At 45.4% G+C, this 12,423-nt stretch overlaps 1 protein-coding gene across 3 annotated transcripts in view; it reads left to right on the forward strand.

Annotated features, from left to right (window-relative positions):
- LOC143767934 (uncharacterized) overlaps positions 1-12,423 on the forward strand; it is a 96,948-nt gene that overhangs the window by 21,479 nt on the left and 63,046 nt on the right. Inside the window, exons 1-5 of one of the 3 annotated variants that reach the window (XM_077256467.1) lie at positions 4,917-5,238; positions 10,754-10,903; positions 11,033-11,212; positions 11,295-11,418; positions 11,502-11,599. In XM_077256467.1, coding sequence (XP_077112582.1) covers positions 10,826-10,903; positions 11,033-11,212; positions 11,295-11,418; positions 11,502-11,599 — 480 coding nt within the window. In that variant the 5' untranslated portion in view covers positions 4,917-5,238; positions 10,754-10,825. Of the gene's footprint in view, positions 1-4,916; positions 5,239-10,753; positions 10,904-11,032; positions 11,213-11,294; positions 11,419-11,501; positions 11,600-12,423 lie in introns of those variants that run through there. The other 2 variants (XM_077256466.1, XM_077256468.1) reach the window with 2 other exon arrangements.

A 12,423-nucleotide genomic window follows, 5' to 3' on the forward strand; every position in this document is an offset into this window, starting at 1 on the left:
ATCAGCGTGCAATAGAATAAAATCCAAGATCAACGCGTTTCCGGTGGCACAGCACCCTTAGTTCATGACTAAGGGTGCTGTGCCACCGGAAACGCGTTGATCTTGGATTTTATTCTATTGCACGCTGATGTTTTATCCTTACACTATACTATTGGAAGTGAATAAAGTTATGGATTTTTCACTGCATCGTTGAGCTGGATCTCCTTTCTTTTCCTGTTCGTCTACGCCTTGACACAGCGGCTCCGTGCTCCGAGTCCTTGGGAATGTCAGTATGGTGAGCTGGACTTTGTTTATTTCTCAAAAGTGACTATTACTGAGCAATATGAGGAAAATGTTTGTTGCCTATCGGGATCGGAATGGCCCTGAAATTGGATTTTCCAAGTTTTGTGAGCTTCGGCCAAAGTGGTGCGTAACCGTTGGAACTGCTGGAACACATTCCGTTTGTGTGTGTGTACCATTCACCAAAATGTCAAACTAATGCTTGCAGCATGCCCAATCAATGATGACTGCAAAGAGCTCATATGCAAAATGGTCTGTGGAATTGAATCCAAGGACTGTATGCTTGGCCATTGTGATAAATGCCCGGGTCCTGAAGTTTTAAAAGAATTTCTAGTCAATGTGTCTGTCAACAGTGACCCTGAAGACATTATTGAGTTCAAACAATGGATTCACACTGATCGAGACACTCTTGATACCAAACAACTGACTATAGAAGATTTCATTGAAGAACTGGTTTTGAAAATTTCTAAACTTTGTAGCCATCACTACATCGCCAAGCATCAAAGTTGCTATCTGAAATCGTTGAAGGAAAATCTGAGACCTGGAGAGCTTGTGATCCTTATGGACTTTGCTGAAAATTACTCATTTATTGTTCAAGATGCTATTCAAGGTTTCCACTGGGAAAATAGTCAAGCTACAGTACACCCATTTGTAATTTACTTCAAGGAGTTAAATGGTGAAGCTGCGCAGAACATCAGCTTGTGCATAATCAGTGATTGCTCACGACATGACACAGTTGCAGTCCACACTTTCTTAACAGTAATTGTGGAGTATCTCAAGACTCTCATCTATGGGATTCGTCATATCCACTACCTCAGCGATGGATCTGCAGCTCATTACAAAAATTTGAACATTTTTCTCAACTTGTGCCACCATAATTCTGATTTCAATATCAGCGCTGAATGGAATTTTTTTGGTACCAGTCATGGAAAGTCGCCCTGTGATGGGATTGGAGGGACAGCAAAGAGGTTGGCAGCTCGTGCCAGTCTTCAACGCCCAACTGAAAACCAAATACTGACCCCGGTGGATTTATTCAACTTTTGCAACGAGCAACTGCATGGAATCAAGTTTTTTTTTTTTGTTCCAAAAGAAAAAATTGACGAAATACGGGTAGTTCGGGAGGAAAGGTTCAAAGATGGACATGCAATTGCTGGAACAAGAGAAAAATGACCAGTTTGTGCCAATTGATGACAAAAAGATTCGCATTTCAAGGGTGTCAAATGACCCATCATCTTTCATTACCCATGTAGATAGATCTGTCAGATCAGAAATGCCTTTTGTGCCAATTGCAAACCTCCAGCCAGGGCAATAAATTGCCTGCATTTACGATAGGAACTGGTGGATTGGAAATATTTCTGAAATTTCAGTCGACGAGCATGATGCATTAATAAATTTTATGCATCCTCATGGACCAGCTAGCTTCTTTCACTGGCCTGTGAGAAATGATACATGCTGGATTCCCGAGCAGTCAATCATTGCAATAATTCCAGCACCAGCTGCAACAGCAATGGGCCGACAATACACCTTCTCTGAACCGATTATGTTGCAAATTCAGCAACAATTCCAGACCACTTAGACTGAACATTATGGCTTGGGAACCAGCAAAAGATACCCAATATTAGGCTTGGGATCCTAGGCAAAGACACCCACCCTCAGGCTTCGGAATCTGCGATAAAGAGACCGCCCAAGGCTCGCCTTGCATGGCTATCGGCCATGGCTCCTAGGCGATGGGGCTGCCAATTCTCGAAAGACAGCATTATTACAATTCTTAATAGGATTATAATACCAATTCTTAGGGAATTGGTTGTGGTATAACCACCATGGACCAACGCAAGGGTTTGAATAGAGCAGTTACCATTCATTGCGTATTAATAAATAACACCATGTTCAGTGGCATTTTTCATTTCTTCAACGGAGAGACTCCAAAAAAAAACCAATGATCCTTGTAGAGAAAAATGTGCTCTTTCTAATGATATCAGAATTAATATATTTTAGGGGTACCCTTTTTGAGAAATTTGACCTAAAAATAGGTAAAATTCGTTTTTTAAGTTTTTCATCATATGTGGGTATGAATATTTCCACAAATACATATGCTTTGACCGTGATATTGCAGCAATGCAAAGTCATGTAGATGTTTGGTGTACAGGGCAAAGCACCAGTTACTATTGGTTTTTGGTCTTAAGTTATATATGGGCAAAGTTTGGCATAAATTTTATGCGACGCGTTTTTCAAGCTACTTTGACACAAAATTGCGGCCGAAATATTGTTTTGTCATAGCCGGTAATAATTTTATCGTGTTTAGCAGCAAAAGTTGAGCTAGTATGCCAAATTTCAGCATCACAGCCAGTATAGAACTCTAATGGCTATGTACCAAAGTTTGCAAAATCCTCTTACCTGAAGCCGCAGGCTTGGTGGAACCTCCAGTGAAGGTCAACGGTGCCCAATGTATTTGAGATCTGGCCCTAAAAATTTACAGAACCTCTTTTCAAACATACATGTACATCCTTATAAATTTTCAGCAAAATCGGAGAAGGTTGAGTGGGGACGATTTTTAAAACTGGTCCACTTGATGTGGAATGACCCACATACAAGACTCTGATGGCTTTGGTGATGCCCTGTACTACTGTAGTGCCGTGTATCATCTGCTGTCAGTGTAATACTAACGGCCCCATACACATGAGATAAGTGTTGCCTGAACGGTCATTTGGCAGCCGGCCATCTCTCCCGACTCCCCATACACACAAATATTCCAGCTTTCCTGTGGTCTGTATGAGAGAGTCGCCTCCAAACTCCTCTAGCAGAGGATTATCTAGATCCTTCTATGGCCTGACATCATCTGTCGGGAGGCCGCCAAATACATTATATAGTCAACCAAACCCCCCGAAATCAGTGCTTTCATTCAGCTTTAGTCTAATGTGTATGGGGGTGTAAGATGGCCTGCCAGATGAGTCCTTGAGGAGAGATATACACTCACTGGCCACTTTATTAGGTACACCTGTCCAACTTCTTGTTAACACTTAATTTCTAATCAGCCAATCACATGGCGGCAACTCAGTGCATTTAGGCATGTAGACATGGTCAAGACAATCTCCTGCAGTTCAAACCGAGCATCAGTATGGGGAAGAAAGGTGATTTGAGTGCCTTTGAACGTTGCATGGTTGTTGGTGCCAGAAGGGCTGGTCTGAGTATTTCAGAAACTGCTGATCTACTGGGATTTTCACGCACAACCATCTCTAGGGTTTACAGAGAATGGTCCGAAAAAGAAAAAAAATCCAGTGAGCGGCAGTTCTGTGGGCGGAAATGCCTTGTTGATGCCAGAGGTCAGAGGAGAATGGGCAGACTGGTTCGAGCTGATAGAAAGGCAACAGTGACTCAAATCACCACCCGTTACAACCAAGGTAGGCCTAAGAGCATCTCTGAACGCACAGTGCGTCGAACTTTGAGGCAGATGGGCTACAGCAGCAGAAGACCACACCGGGTACCACTCCTTTCAGCTAAGAACAGGAAACTGAGGCTACAATTTGTACAAGCTCATCGAAATTGGACAGTAGAAGATTGGAAAAACGTTGCTTGGTCTGATGAGTCTCGATTTCTGCTGCGACATTCGGATGGTAGGGTCAGAATTTGGCGTAAACAACATGAAAGCATGGATCCATCCTGCCTTGTATGGAGCATCTTTGGGATGTGCAGCCGACAAATCTGCGGCAACTGTGTGATGCCATCATGTCAATATGGACCAAAATCTCTGAGGAATGCTTCCAGCACCTTGTTGAATCTATGCCACGAAGAATTGAGGCAGTTCTGAAAGCAAAAGGGGGTCCAACCCGTTACTAGCATGGTGTACCTAATAAAGTGGCCGGTGAGTGTATATCATTTCAGCTATTAGCTGTGGTGATGTGAGCGCGGAAGCATGCTCCAGAAATACAGTGCTGAGAGAGTTATTAAGCCATTCCAGGGCCGGGTTTTACGAGCAGTCATAAGAGATGGGTGGGAATGACTGCCCGCATATCCCAACCCCAGGGGCACGATTTGGCAGATAAAATGGAGGCCGAGTCTCTCTTTCAGTGTCTGGACCTTAATGTGTGGATCTCCTGTGTGTTTGTCTGTGCTAAAGAATTGGACACTATCCTGAGCAGGCGGACCCGTTGTATGGACTTTTTACTTTATGTTTTCACTTTGTGTTCTGGAAAAGGCTGTTCTTTTGTTTTGCTATCCTGAGCACTTTATGAAGTTTAAATAAACTTGCCTGGACATTGGTGCAATAGCAATTCCTGTGCCTACCTCAACCTCAGCCGAGTGAGTACAGACCTCTACAGAGGTTAGAAAGTAACTTATTGGACGCTACCTCTGGCCCGGCCTAATAGACCTTCACACATTGCAGCCCAGACACCATTATTAGGTATGTAATTTTTGTAGTATCTAGACCGCCCCATACTATCGAGTACTTGGGGGCGGAGGGCATTCAGCCGAACTCTCTCACACCTTCTTAGATGCCATGTTTGCTTTTCACAGCAGCAAGTGGTTAAACTGCCAGGGTTTTTGTTGCAGCCGCTCCTGTGCCCTCTCTGCGGTCTATATCTATGTTCTGGGGCCCAAAATAGTTAATTTGTAAAAAAAGGTTTCACTTGTTAAAAAATAATAAAATATGTTTCCTTCTTTTTTATGTTTTTTTTATTTTTACAAGAATTGTTGGAGCCAATTTTCTTTTGAAACATTTTAATATCTGATTTTTCTGGTGTTTTTCTTGCAATATAGGAAAGCCTAAGGCCAGAAATAAACCCCATAAACACTGTACATGGAGACTTTGGGATCAGATAATTTCTGTCCATGGTGTTTGTGGAAACAAAAAAGCTTTTATTAAAGCCTCAAACTTCTGTGTGTGACTCAGAGCTGAGATCTAACGTGATAGAAGATTGCAGTGCGGGGAAGACGGGAAACCTTCTGTAGGGATTGGCTCAGGTGAGCAATGGTAGGGCCGCAGTAATGAGGCAACACACAGGCTTCTAGTCCAAACTTCAGTGGTTTATTGTCACTTTAAACAGTCCGAGACAGAAAGTAAGAGAAAAAACAAACATACTCCAGCTTGGAGAACCACTGGTCTCAGACTCACTCTTACACGGGACGGGCTTAACTAAGCGGCTGCCAAGTCAGCGGCTTCCGCCAGGTGCCATTCCCAGGGTTGCTAATAGTCATATCATGAACCTTTGTGACATGTGTGGGAGAGAAAAACAGTTCAGGCTCCTTCCAGCCTAGTTCCATCTTGCTGGGAGAAATATATCTTCCATCCAGCACTACACCTTTTACTGCACCACATACCTTCCCTCTTTGTTCAACCCTATGGGGGTGGACACATGACATACAGTGAACTCTGGACAGGGCATCTGCATTCCCCTGTAGTCTGCCTGCCCGATGTTCTACTGAAAATTTAAAATTTTGCAGGGACAGAAACCATCTGGTGACTCGTGCATTTCTCTCCTTAGCTTGACTCATCCATGTAAGAGGGGAATGATCTGTCACCAAGCGAACTTTCTCCCCAGCAAATAATAGCGAAGAGACTCAAGTGCCCACTTAATGGCCAGGCACTCTCTCTCCACAATACTGTACCTGATTTCGGCTGGGGTAAGCTTTCGGCTCAGAAAACTAACGGGATGCTCTTCTCCGTTAATTTCTTGAGACAACACGGCACCAAGACCTACCTCAGAGGCATCGGTTTGCACAATGAACTCTCTTTTGAAATCAGGTGTAATCAGAACAGGTGTACCACACAGTACTGATTTTAACTTTACAAAGGCCTCTTCTAACTGATAATTCCATTGGACCATCACACTCTTCCTCCCTTTCAAGCAGTCTGTTAGAGGCGCGGACAATGTTGCAAAGTTGGGAACAAATCGCCTGTAATATCCCAGTAAGCCTAAAAAGGCTTTTACCTGCTTTGTTGTGAGGGGACGGGGCCAGTTCTGTATTGCCTCCACTTTGTTTATTTGAGGCTTAAGGACCCCTCTCCCAATGACATAACCCAAGTACCGAGCTTCCTCCAACCCTATGGAACACTTCTTGGGATTGGCTGTTAGCCCTGCTTGTCGGAGTAAATCAATCACCGCCTGTACCTTGGGTAAGTGACTTTCCCAGTCTGCACTGTACACAACAATATCATCCAGATAGGCTGAGGCATAACGGCGATGAAGACGGAGAACAATATCCATTAGCCGTTGGAACGTCGCCGGCGCGCCATGCAAACCAAAAGGTAATACCTTATACTGAAACAGCCCTTCGGGCGTTACAAAGGCCGTTTTTTCCTTAGCTGCCTTTGTCAGGGGCACCTGCCAATACCCTTTTGTAAGGTCAAGGGTTGTAAAATACCATGCCTGCCCAAACCGTTCTATCAATTCATCCACCCGGGGCATGGGGTAAGCATCAAATTTTGTAACTTCATTAAGTTTCCTGAAGTCATTACAGAATCTTAGGGTCCCATCAGGCTTAGGTATTAGGACTATTGGACTGGCCCAGTCACTTTGCGACTCTTCTATGACCCCTAATTGTAACATATGTTCCACCTCCCGGGATATGGCTTGTCGCCGAGCCTCAGGCACCCGATATGGCTTTAACCGGACTTTGGCCTGTGGCTCCGTAACAATGTCATGTTGGATTATGGAGGTACGTCCAGGGAGTTCAGAAAAAACGTCCGTATTTCGGCTAACAAACTCCCGGACCTCCTGAACCTGTTTAGGAGACAACGTATCTGGTATTTTGACTGCAGACCAGGCTTCTTCTGACTCACTCAGAGGTAACGGAGCCTTCTCTACAGAAAATGCAGGCAGCGGACTATCCCCCCCAAGGTAGTCTCTGTCTTTCCAGAATTTAAGCAAGTTAACATGATAAACCTGCTCTGGCTTCCTACGGCCAGGTTGGTGTACCTTTATAGTCTACCGGTCCCACCTTCTCCATAATCTCATAGGGCCCCTGCCACCTTGCTAGAAATTTGCTATCCACTGTGGGCACAAGTACCAACACGCGATCCCCAGGACTAAAGGTTCTTACCCGAGCCTCCCGGTTATAGACCCGACTCTGAGACTGTTGGGCTGCCTCCATATGTTCCCGTACCAATGGTAGGACTGTCTCCATCCTTTCCTGCATTTTTGCAACATGCTCTATTACACTCTTGTGGGGGGTTGGTTGGTTCTCCCAAGCCTCCTTGGCTATATCAAGTAAGCCCCGGGGATGTCGGCCATACAATAATTCAAAGGGTGAGAACCCCGTAGATGCCTGTGGCACCTCCCGTACTGCAAACAACAAATATGGGAGTAAAAGATCCCAATCCTTCCCATCTTTAGAAATGTTTTTTTTTAGCATGCTCTTTAGCGTTTTGTTGAATCTTTCTACCAGCCCATCTGTTTGGGGGTGATAAACTGAGGTGCGCAACTGTTTGACATTTAACAAGCGGCAGAGCTCTTTCATTATTTTTGACATAAAGGGGGTTCCTTGGTCTGTTAAAATCTCTTGCGGAATCCCCACCCTAGAAAACATTCCCATGAGTTCTTTTGCTATGAGCTTAGCTGACGTATGGCGCAGCGGAACAGCCTCAGGATAGCGGGTGGCATAATCTAGAACTACTAGGATGTGTTGGTGCCCCCTTGCTGACTTATTGACAGGACCGACCAGATCCATTGCCACTCTTTCGAAAGGCACCTCTATAATAGGTAAAGGCACTAAAGGACTCCGAAAGTGTGACTGGGGACTGGTTACCTGGCACACAGGACAGGAATTACAATACCGTTTAACCTCTTCATGGACCCCCAACCAGTAAAACCGCTGCAAAATTCGGTCTAGGGTTTTCTTTTGGCCCAAATGCCCTCCGAGTACATGCGCATGCGCTAGGTCCATTACCAGTTTACGATAGGCCTGAGGTACCAATGATTGTTCTACCATTTCCCCACGTACTTTCTCAACTCGATACAACAGGTCTCGGTTTAGCTCAAAGCGTGGCAATTTGGTGGCTGCCCCAGGTTGTTGGGGTTCCCCGTTAATAAACAGTAAATTTTCCCTGGCCCGAGTCAAAGTAGGGTCTCGGAGTTGCGCTGTACCAAAATTATCGCTCGATACATTTAAATCTACCAATTCAGGTCCTGGCGGTAAGTCTTCCACATCCCCGGCCAACACTTCTATGGGAGAATTTTCCCCCTCCTCCACCGAAGGGGAGGTCACCCCTACCGCCAACTCTTCTTCCTCTGGGCTACCAGGTTCATGCCCCAGTTCTGGAGAATGTAGCCTGGTTGTCACCGGTGTCGGCAGGTGTCCACTGGGTGAGACAACTGTGGGCCAGAGTACAGAAAATAAAGGAAAATCTCTACCAAGTATCACTTCATAATGTAAGCTAACCACAACCCCCACCTCATGGCACCGCCTCCCCGCTGGCGTGTTTATCACCACTAGGGCAGTGGGATAGTCTTTTAAGTCCCCATGTATACATAACACCCCAATTTTCCGACCAGTGTACTCGCTGGACTGAACCAGACTGGCTCGTACTAGGGTCACGAGACTCCCTGAGTCCAGTAGGGCCACAGCTGGGGTACCCTCCACATCCACCTTACACAAATGTCCCATATTGGATCCCTCTTGGATACCTGTAGCGCAAATCAGTTCGGCATAATGGGATTGGCGATACCCAAAGTTTGTCTCCATGGGCTCAGTCAGGTGGGGGCAATCAGCTCTCAAATGGCCAGGCTCCTGGCACCGCCAGCAGACTATGGGGCCTCTTTCTCCTCCAGATAAGTCATGAGTGGCCTTCCTGGGCTCTGCTTGTCGAGCTAGGGGTGGAGATTTAGGGAACCTTCCGGACACCTTCCGGGGAGTTCCTCCCTGGAGCTCTTTGGTGGCCCCATATCGCTCTATCAGATCCATCATCTGGAGCGCATTAGTAGGGGACGCCTGCCCGACCCATGATTGGAGGGAGCGGGGCAATCCCCTCCAAAATTTATCAGTCACTATGCGGTCCAGTATGGCCACGGGAGACAGAACCTCAGGCTGCAACCACTTCTGAAATAAGTGCAACAGGTCATAATATTGGGAGCGAGCTGGCTTAGAGGGGGTTAAACTCCCACTGATGTACCCGCTGGGCCCGAACCAACACATTTACCCCAAGACGTGCCAGTATCTCACCCTTGACGACTGCGTAGTCCTCCCTCTGCTCAGGGGATAGATCTTGATAGGCCTTCAAAGGTCCGGGAGCCAGAAATGGAGCAATGACTTCTGCCCACTGGTCCCGGGGTAGTCTCTCCCGCTCAGCTACTCCCTCAAACATTTCCAAGTACGTCTCGACATCATCAGATTTCTCCATTTTGGGGATCGCTGTACGAACCACTTTCCGGACATCATGGATTCCCCGTGAAGTTTCTCTTGTCTGCGATGCCGTGATATGCTGTATCAACAGCTGGTTGGTTTCCTGCTGCTGCTGCGTAGCCTGCTGCTGTTGTCGCATAGCATCCACAAGCACTTTTATTGTGGCCTCCATTTCTGCAGAGTTCCCCGACTTGGTCTGCGCCACTACTTTCACCCAGGACATAAGCTGGAGTAAAAATAAGCAAAAATAGCCTGGCCTCACTGCGTATGCCCGCATTCGAGCACCAAATGTAGGGATTGGCTCAGGTGAGCAATGGTAGGGCCGCAGTAATGAGGCAACACACAGGCTTCCAGTCTAAACTTCAGTGGTTTATTGTCACTTTAAACGGTCCGAGACAGAAAGTAAGAGAAAAAACAAACATACTCCAGCTTGGAGAACCACTGGTCTCAGACTCACCCTTACACGGGACGGGCTTAACTAAGCAGCTGCCAAGTCAGCGACTTCCGCCAGGTGCCATTCCCAGGGTTGCTAATAGTCATATCACGAACCTTTGTGACATGTGTGGGAGAGAAAAACAGTTCAGGCTCCTTCCAGCCTAGTTCCATCCCCAGGATAACACGTGCCAAACAAAAGAAACTATTACATACATTCCATAACAGTCCAAAACTTATCTTGCTGGGAGAAATATATCTTCCGTCCAGCACTACACCTTTTACTGCACCACACTTCATATAGACGGCCGGTGGGGATGGAGTCAGTGACGGACTCTGGACAAATCTGTTCCTAGAGCCGTAGTAGAAGATGAAGATGTCGTCCTCACCATGAAGTCGTTATTTCTCCTGTCACGTGTAATGAATATCTCCTGCAGTATTGCTAATGCCGATTCCAGGGTCGGTAAATGAGACGAGAATTAGCGTTATGGAAGATGAGTCTATGAGAAACGTATTCAGCTGCCGACTCCGAGGGAGAAACTGCTTGTTGTCTGTGGCCTAAATATATAGGTTTTATTAGTAGATGGAAAGAAGAAAACTAAATACTGTAAAATAATAAATCTCCTCATATGTTTCCCTTATTATCTCCGGTAAGTGTATTACACTGGATTTTTATGATGTTACATCGGCTCATCTTCTCATTCAGGTCTCTACAATATCGGATCCTCTCAGTGAAGATCTTCTATAGAAGAGAATTTTCCTGATTTACCCATCAAGGATGAATATGGACAGAGACAAGATGGCGGAGAGGATATTACACCTCACCCTAGAGCTCCTCTTCCGGCTTACTGGAGAGGTGAGAGATTCTGATGACGTCACATTACATCATTCTTATCTATGGGAATAACAGATGGACAGAACTGGAGAGGTGAGGACTCTGGAAATGTCTGTAGTGAGATTTATTAATGTGTCTCTCCATAACCAGGATTACACAGTAGTGAAGAAGACCTCTAGTGAGCGCTGTCAGGACCCTGTGTCTGAGGGATGGGAAAGACCCCTGAGCCCAATCACGGGGCTTCCAACTCACCCCCTGTTACATGAGGACATCAAAGACCAGAAGATCCTAGAACTCACCTACAAAATGATTGAGATGCTGACTGGAGAGGTGACACTGCTGGGAATGCTGGGACATTATACAGTAAAACTATGAAGGGATCGGGGGATGATGATATCATTGTATGTGTCAGGTTCCTATAAGGTATCAGGATGTCGCTGTCTATTTCTCCATGGAGGAGTGGGAGTATTTAGAAGGACACAAAGATGTGTACAAGGACGCCATGATGAAGATTCCCCAGCCCATCACCTCACCAGGTAATAGACAGGACTAAATACACACGGCCTATAATTATCTGTATGTAAATAATTAGTTCAGTCCCTGTATGTGTTTCCTCCAGAACTATCCATTAAGAGGACAACACCAGAGAGATGTCCCCATCTTCTTCTTCCACAGGACTGTAAACAAGAAAATCCCAATGTTCCTCAGGATCATCAGGTAGATGGAGAGCAGATGTCATGAGATCTCCCTTATGATGTGTAGATGGCTGTGAAGGTCTTGTGAAGGTCTTGTTTTATCCACTAGTATATACTCGAGTATAAGCCGACCCGAGTATAAGCCGACCCCTAATTTTGCCACAAAAAACTGGGAAAACTTAATGACTTGAGTATAAGCCTAGGGTGGAAAATGCAGCAGTTACCGGTAAATGTCAAAAATAAAAATAGGTACCAATAAAAGTAAAAATAATTGAGATATCAGTAGGTTAAGTTTTTTTGAATATCTATATTGAATCAGGAGCCCCATATAATGCTCCATACAGGTCATGATGGGCCCCATAAGATGCTCCATATTAAAATATGCCCCATATAATGCTGCATAAATGAGGATTATGGCCTCATAAGATGCTCCATACAGACATTTGTCCCATATAATGCTGCACAAATGTTGATTATGGCCCCATAAGATGCTCCATACAGACATTTGCCCCATATAATGCTTCACAAACGTTGCTTATGGCCCCATAAAATGCTCCATACAGTCATTTGCCCCATGTAATGCTCCACAAACGTTGCTTATGGCCCCATAAGATGTTCCATACAGTCATTTGCCCCATGTAATGCTACACAAATGTTGATTATGGCACCATAAGGTGCTCCATGTAGACATTTGCCCCATGTAATGCTCCACAAACGTTGCTTATGTCCCCATAAGATGTTCCATACAGTCATTTGCCCCATGTAATGCTACACAAACGTTGCTTATGGCCCCATAAGATGCTCCATGTAGACATTTGCCCCATATGCTGTTGCTGCGTTAAAAAA

This window comes from Ranitomeya variabilis, chromosome 4, assembly GCF_051348905.1.
Source record: "Ranitomeya variabilis isolate aRanVar5 chromosome 4, aRanVar5.hap1, whole genome shotgun sequence".
NCBI lineage: Eukaryota > Metazoa > Chordata > Amphibia > Anura > Dendrobatidae > Ranitomeya > Ranitomeya variabilis.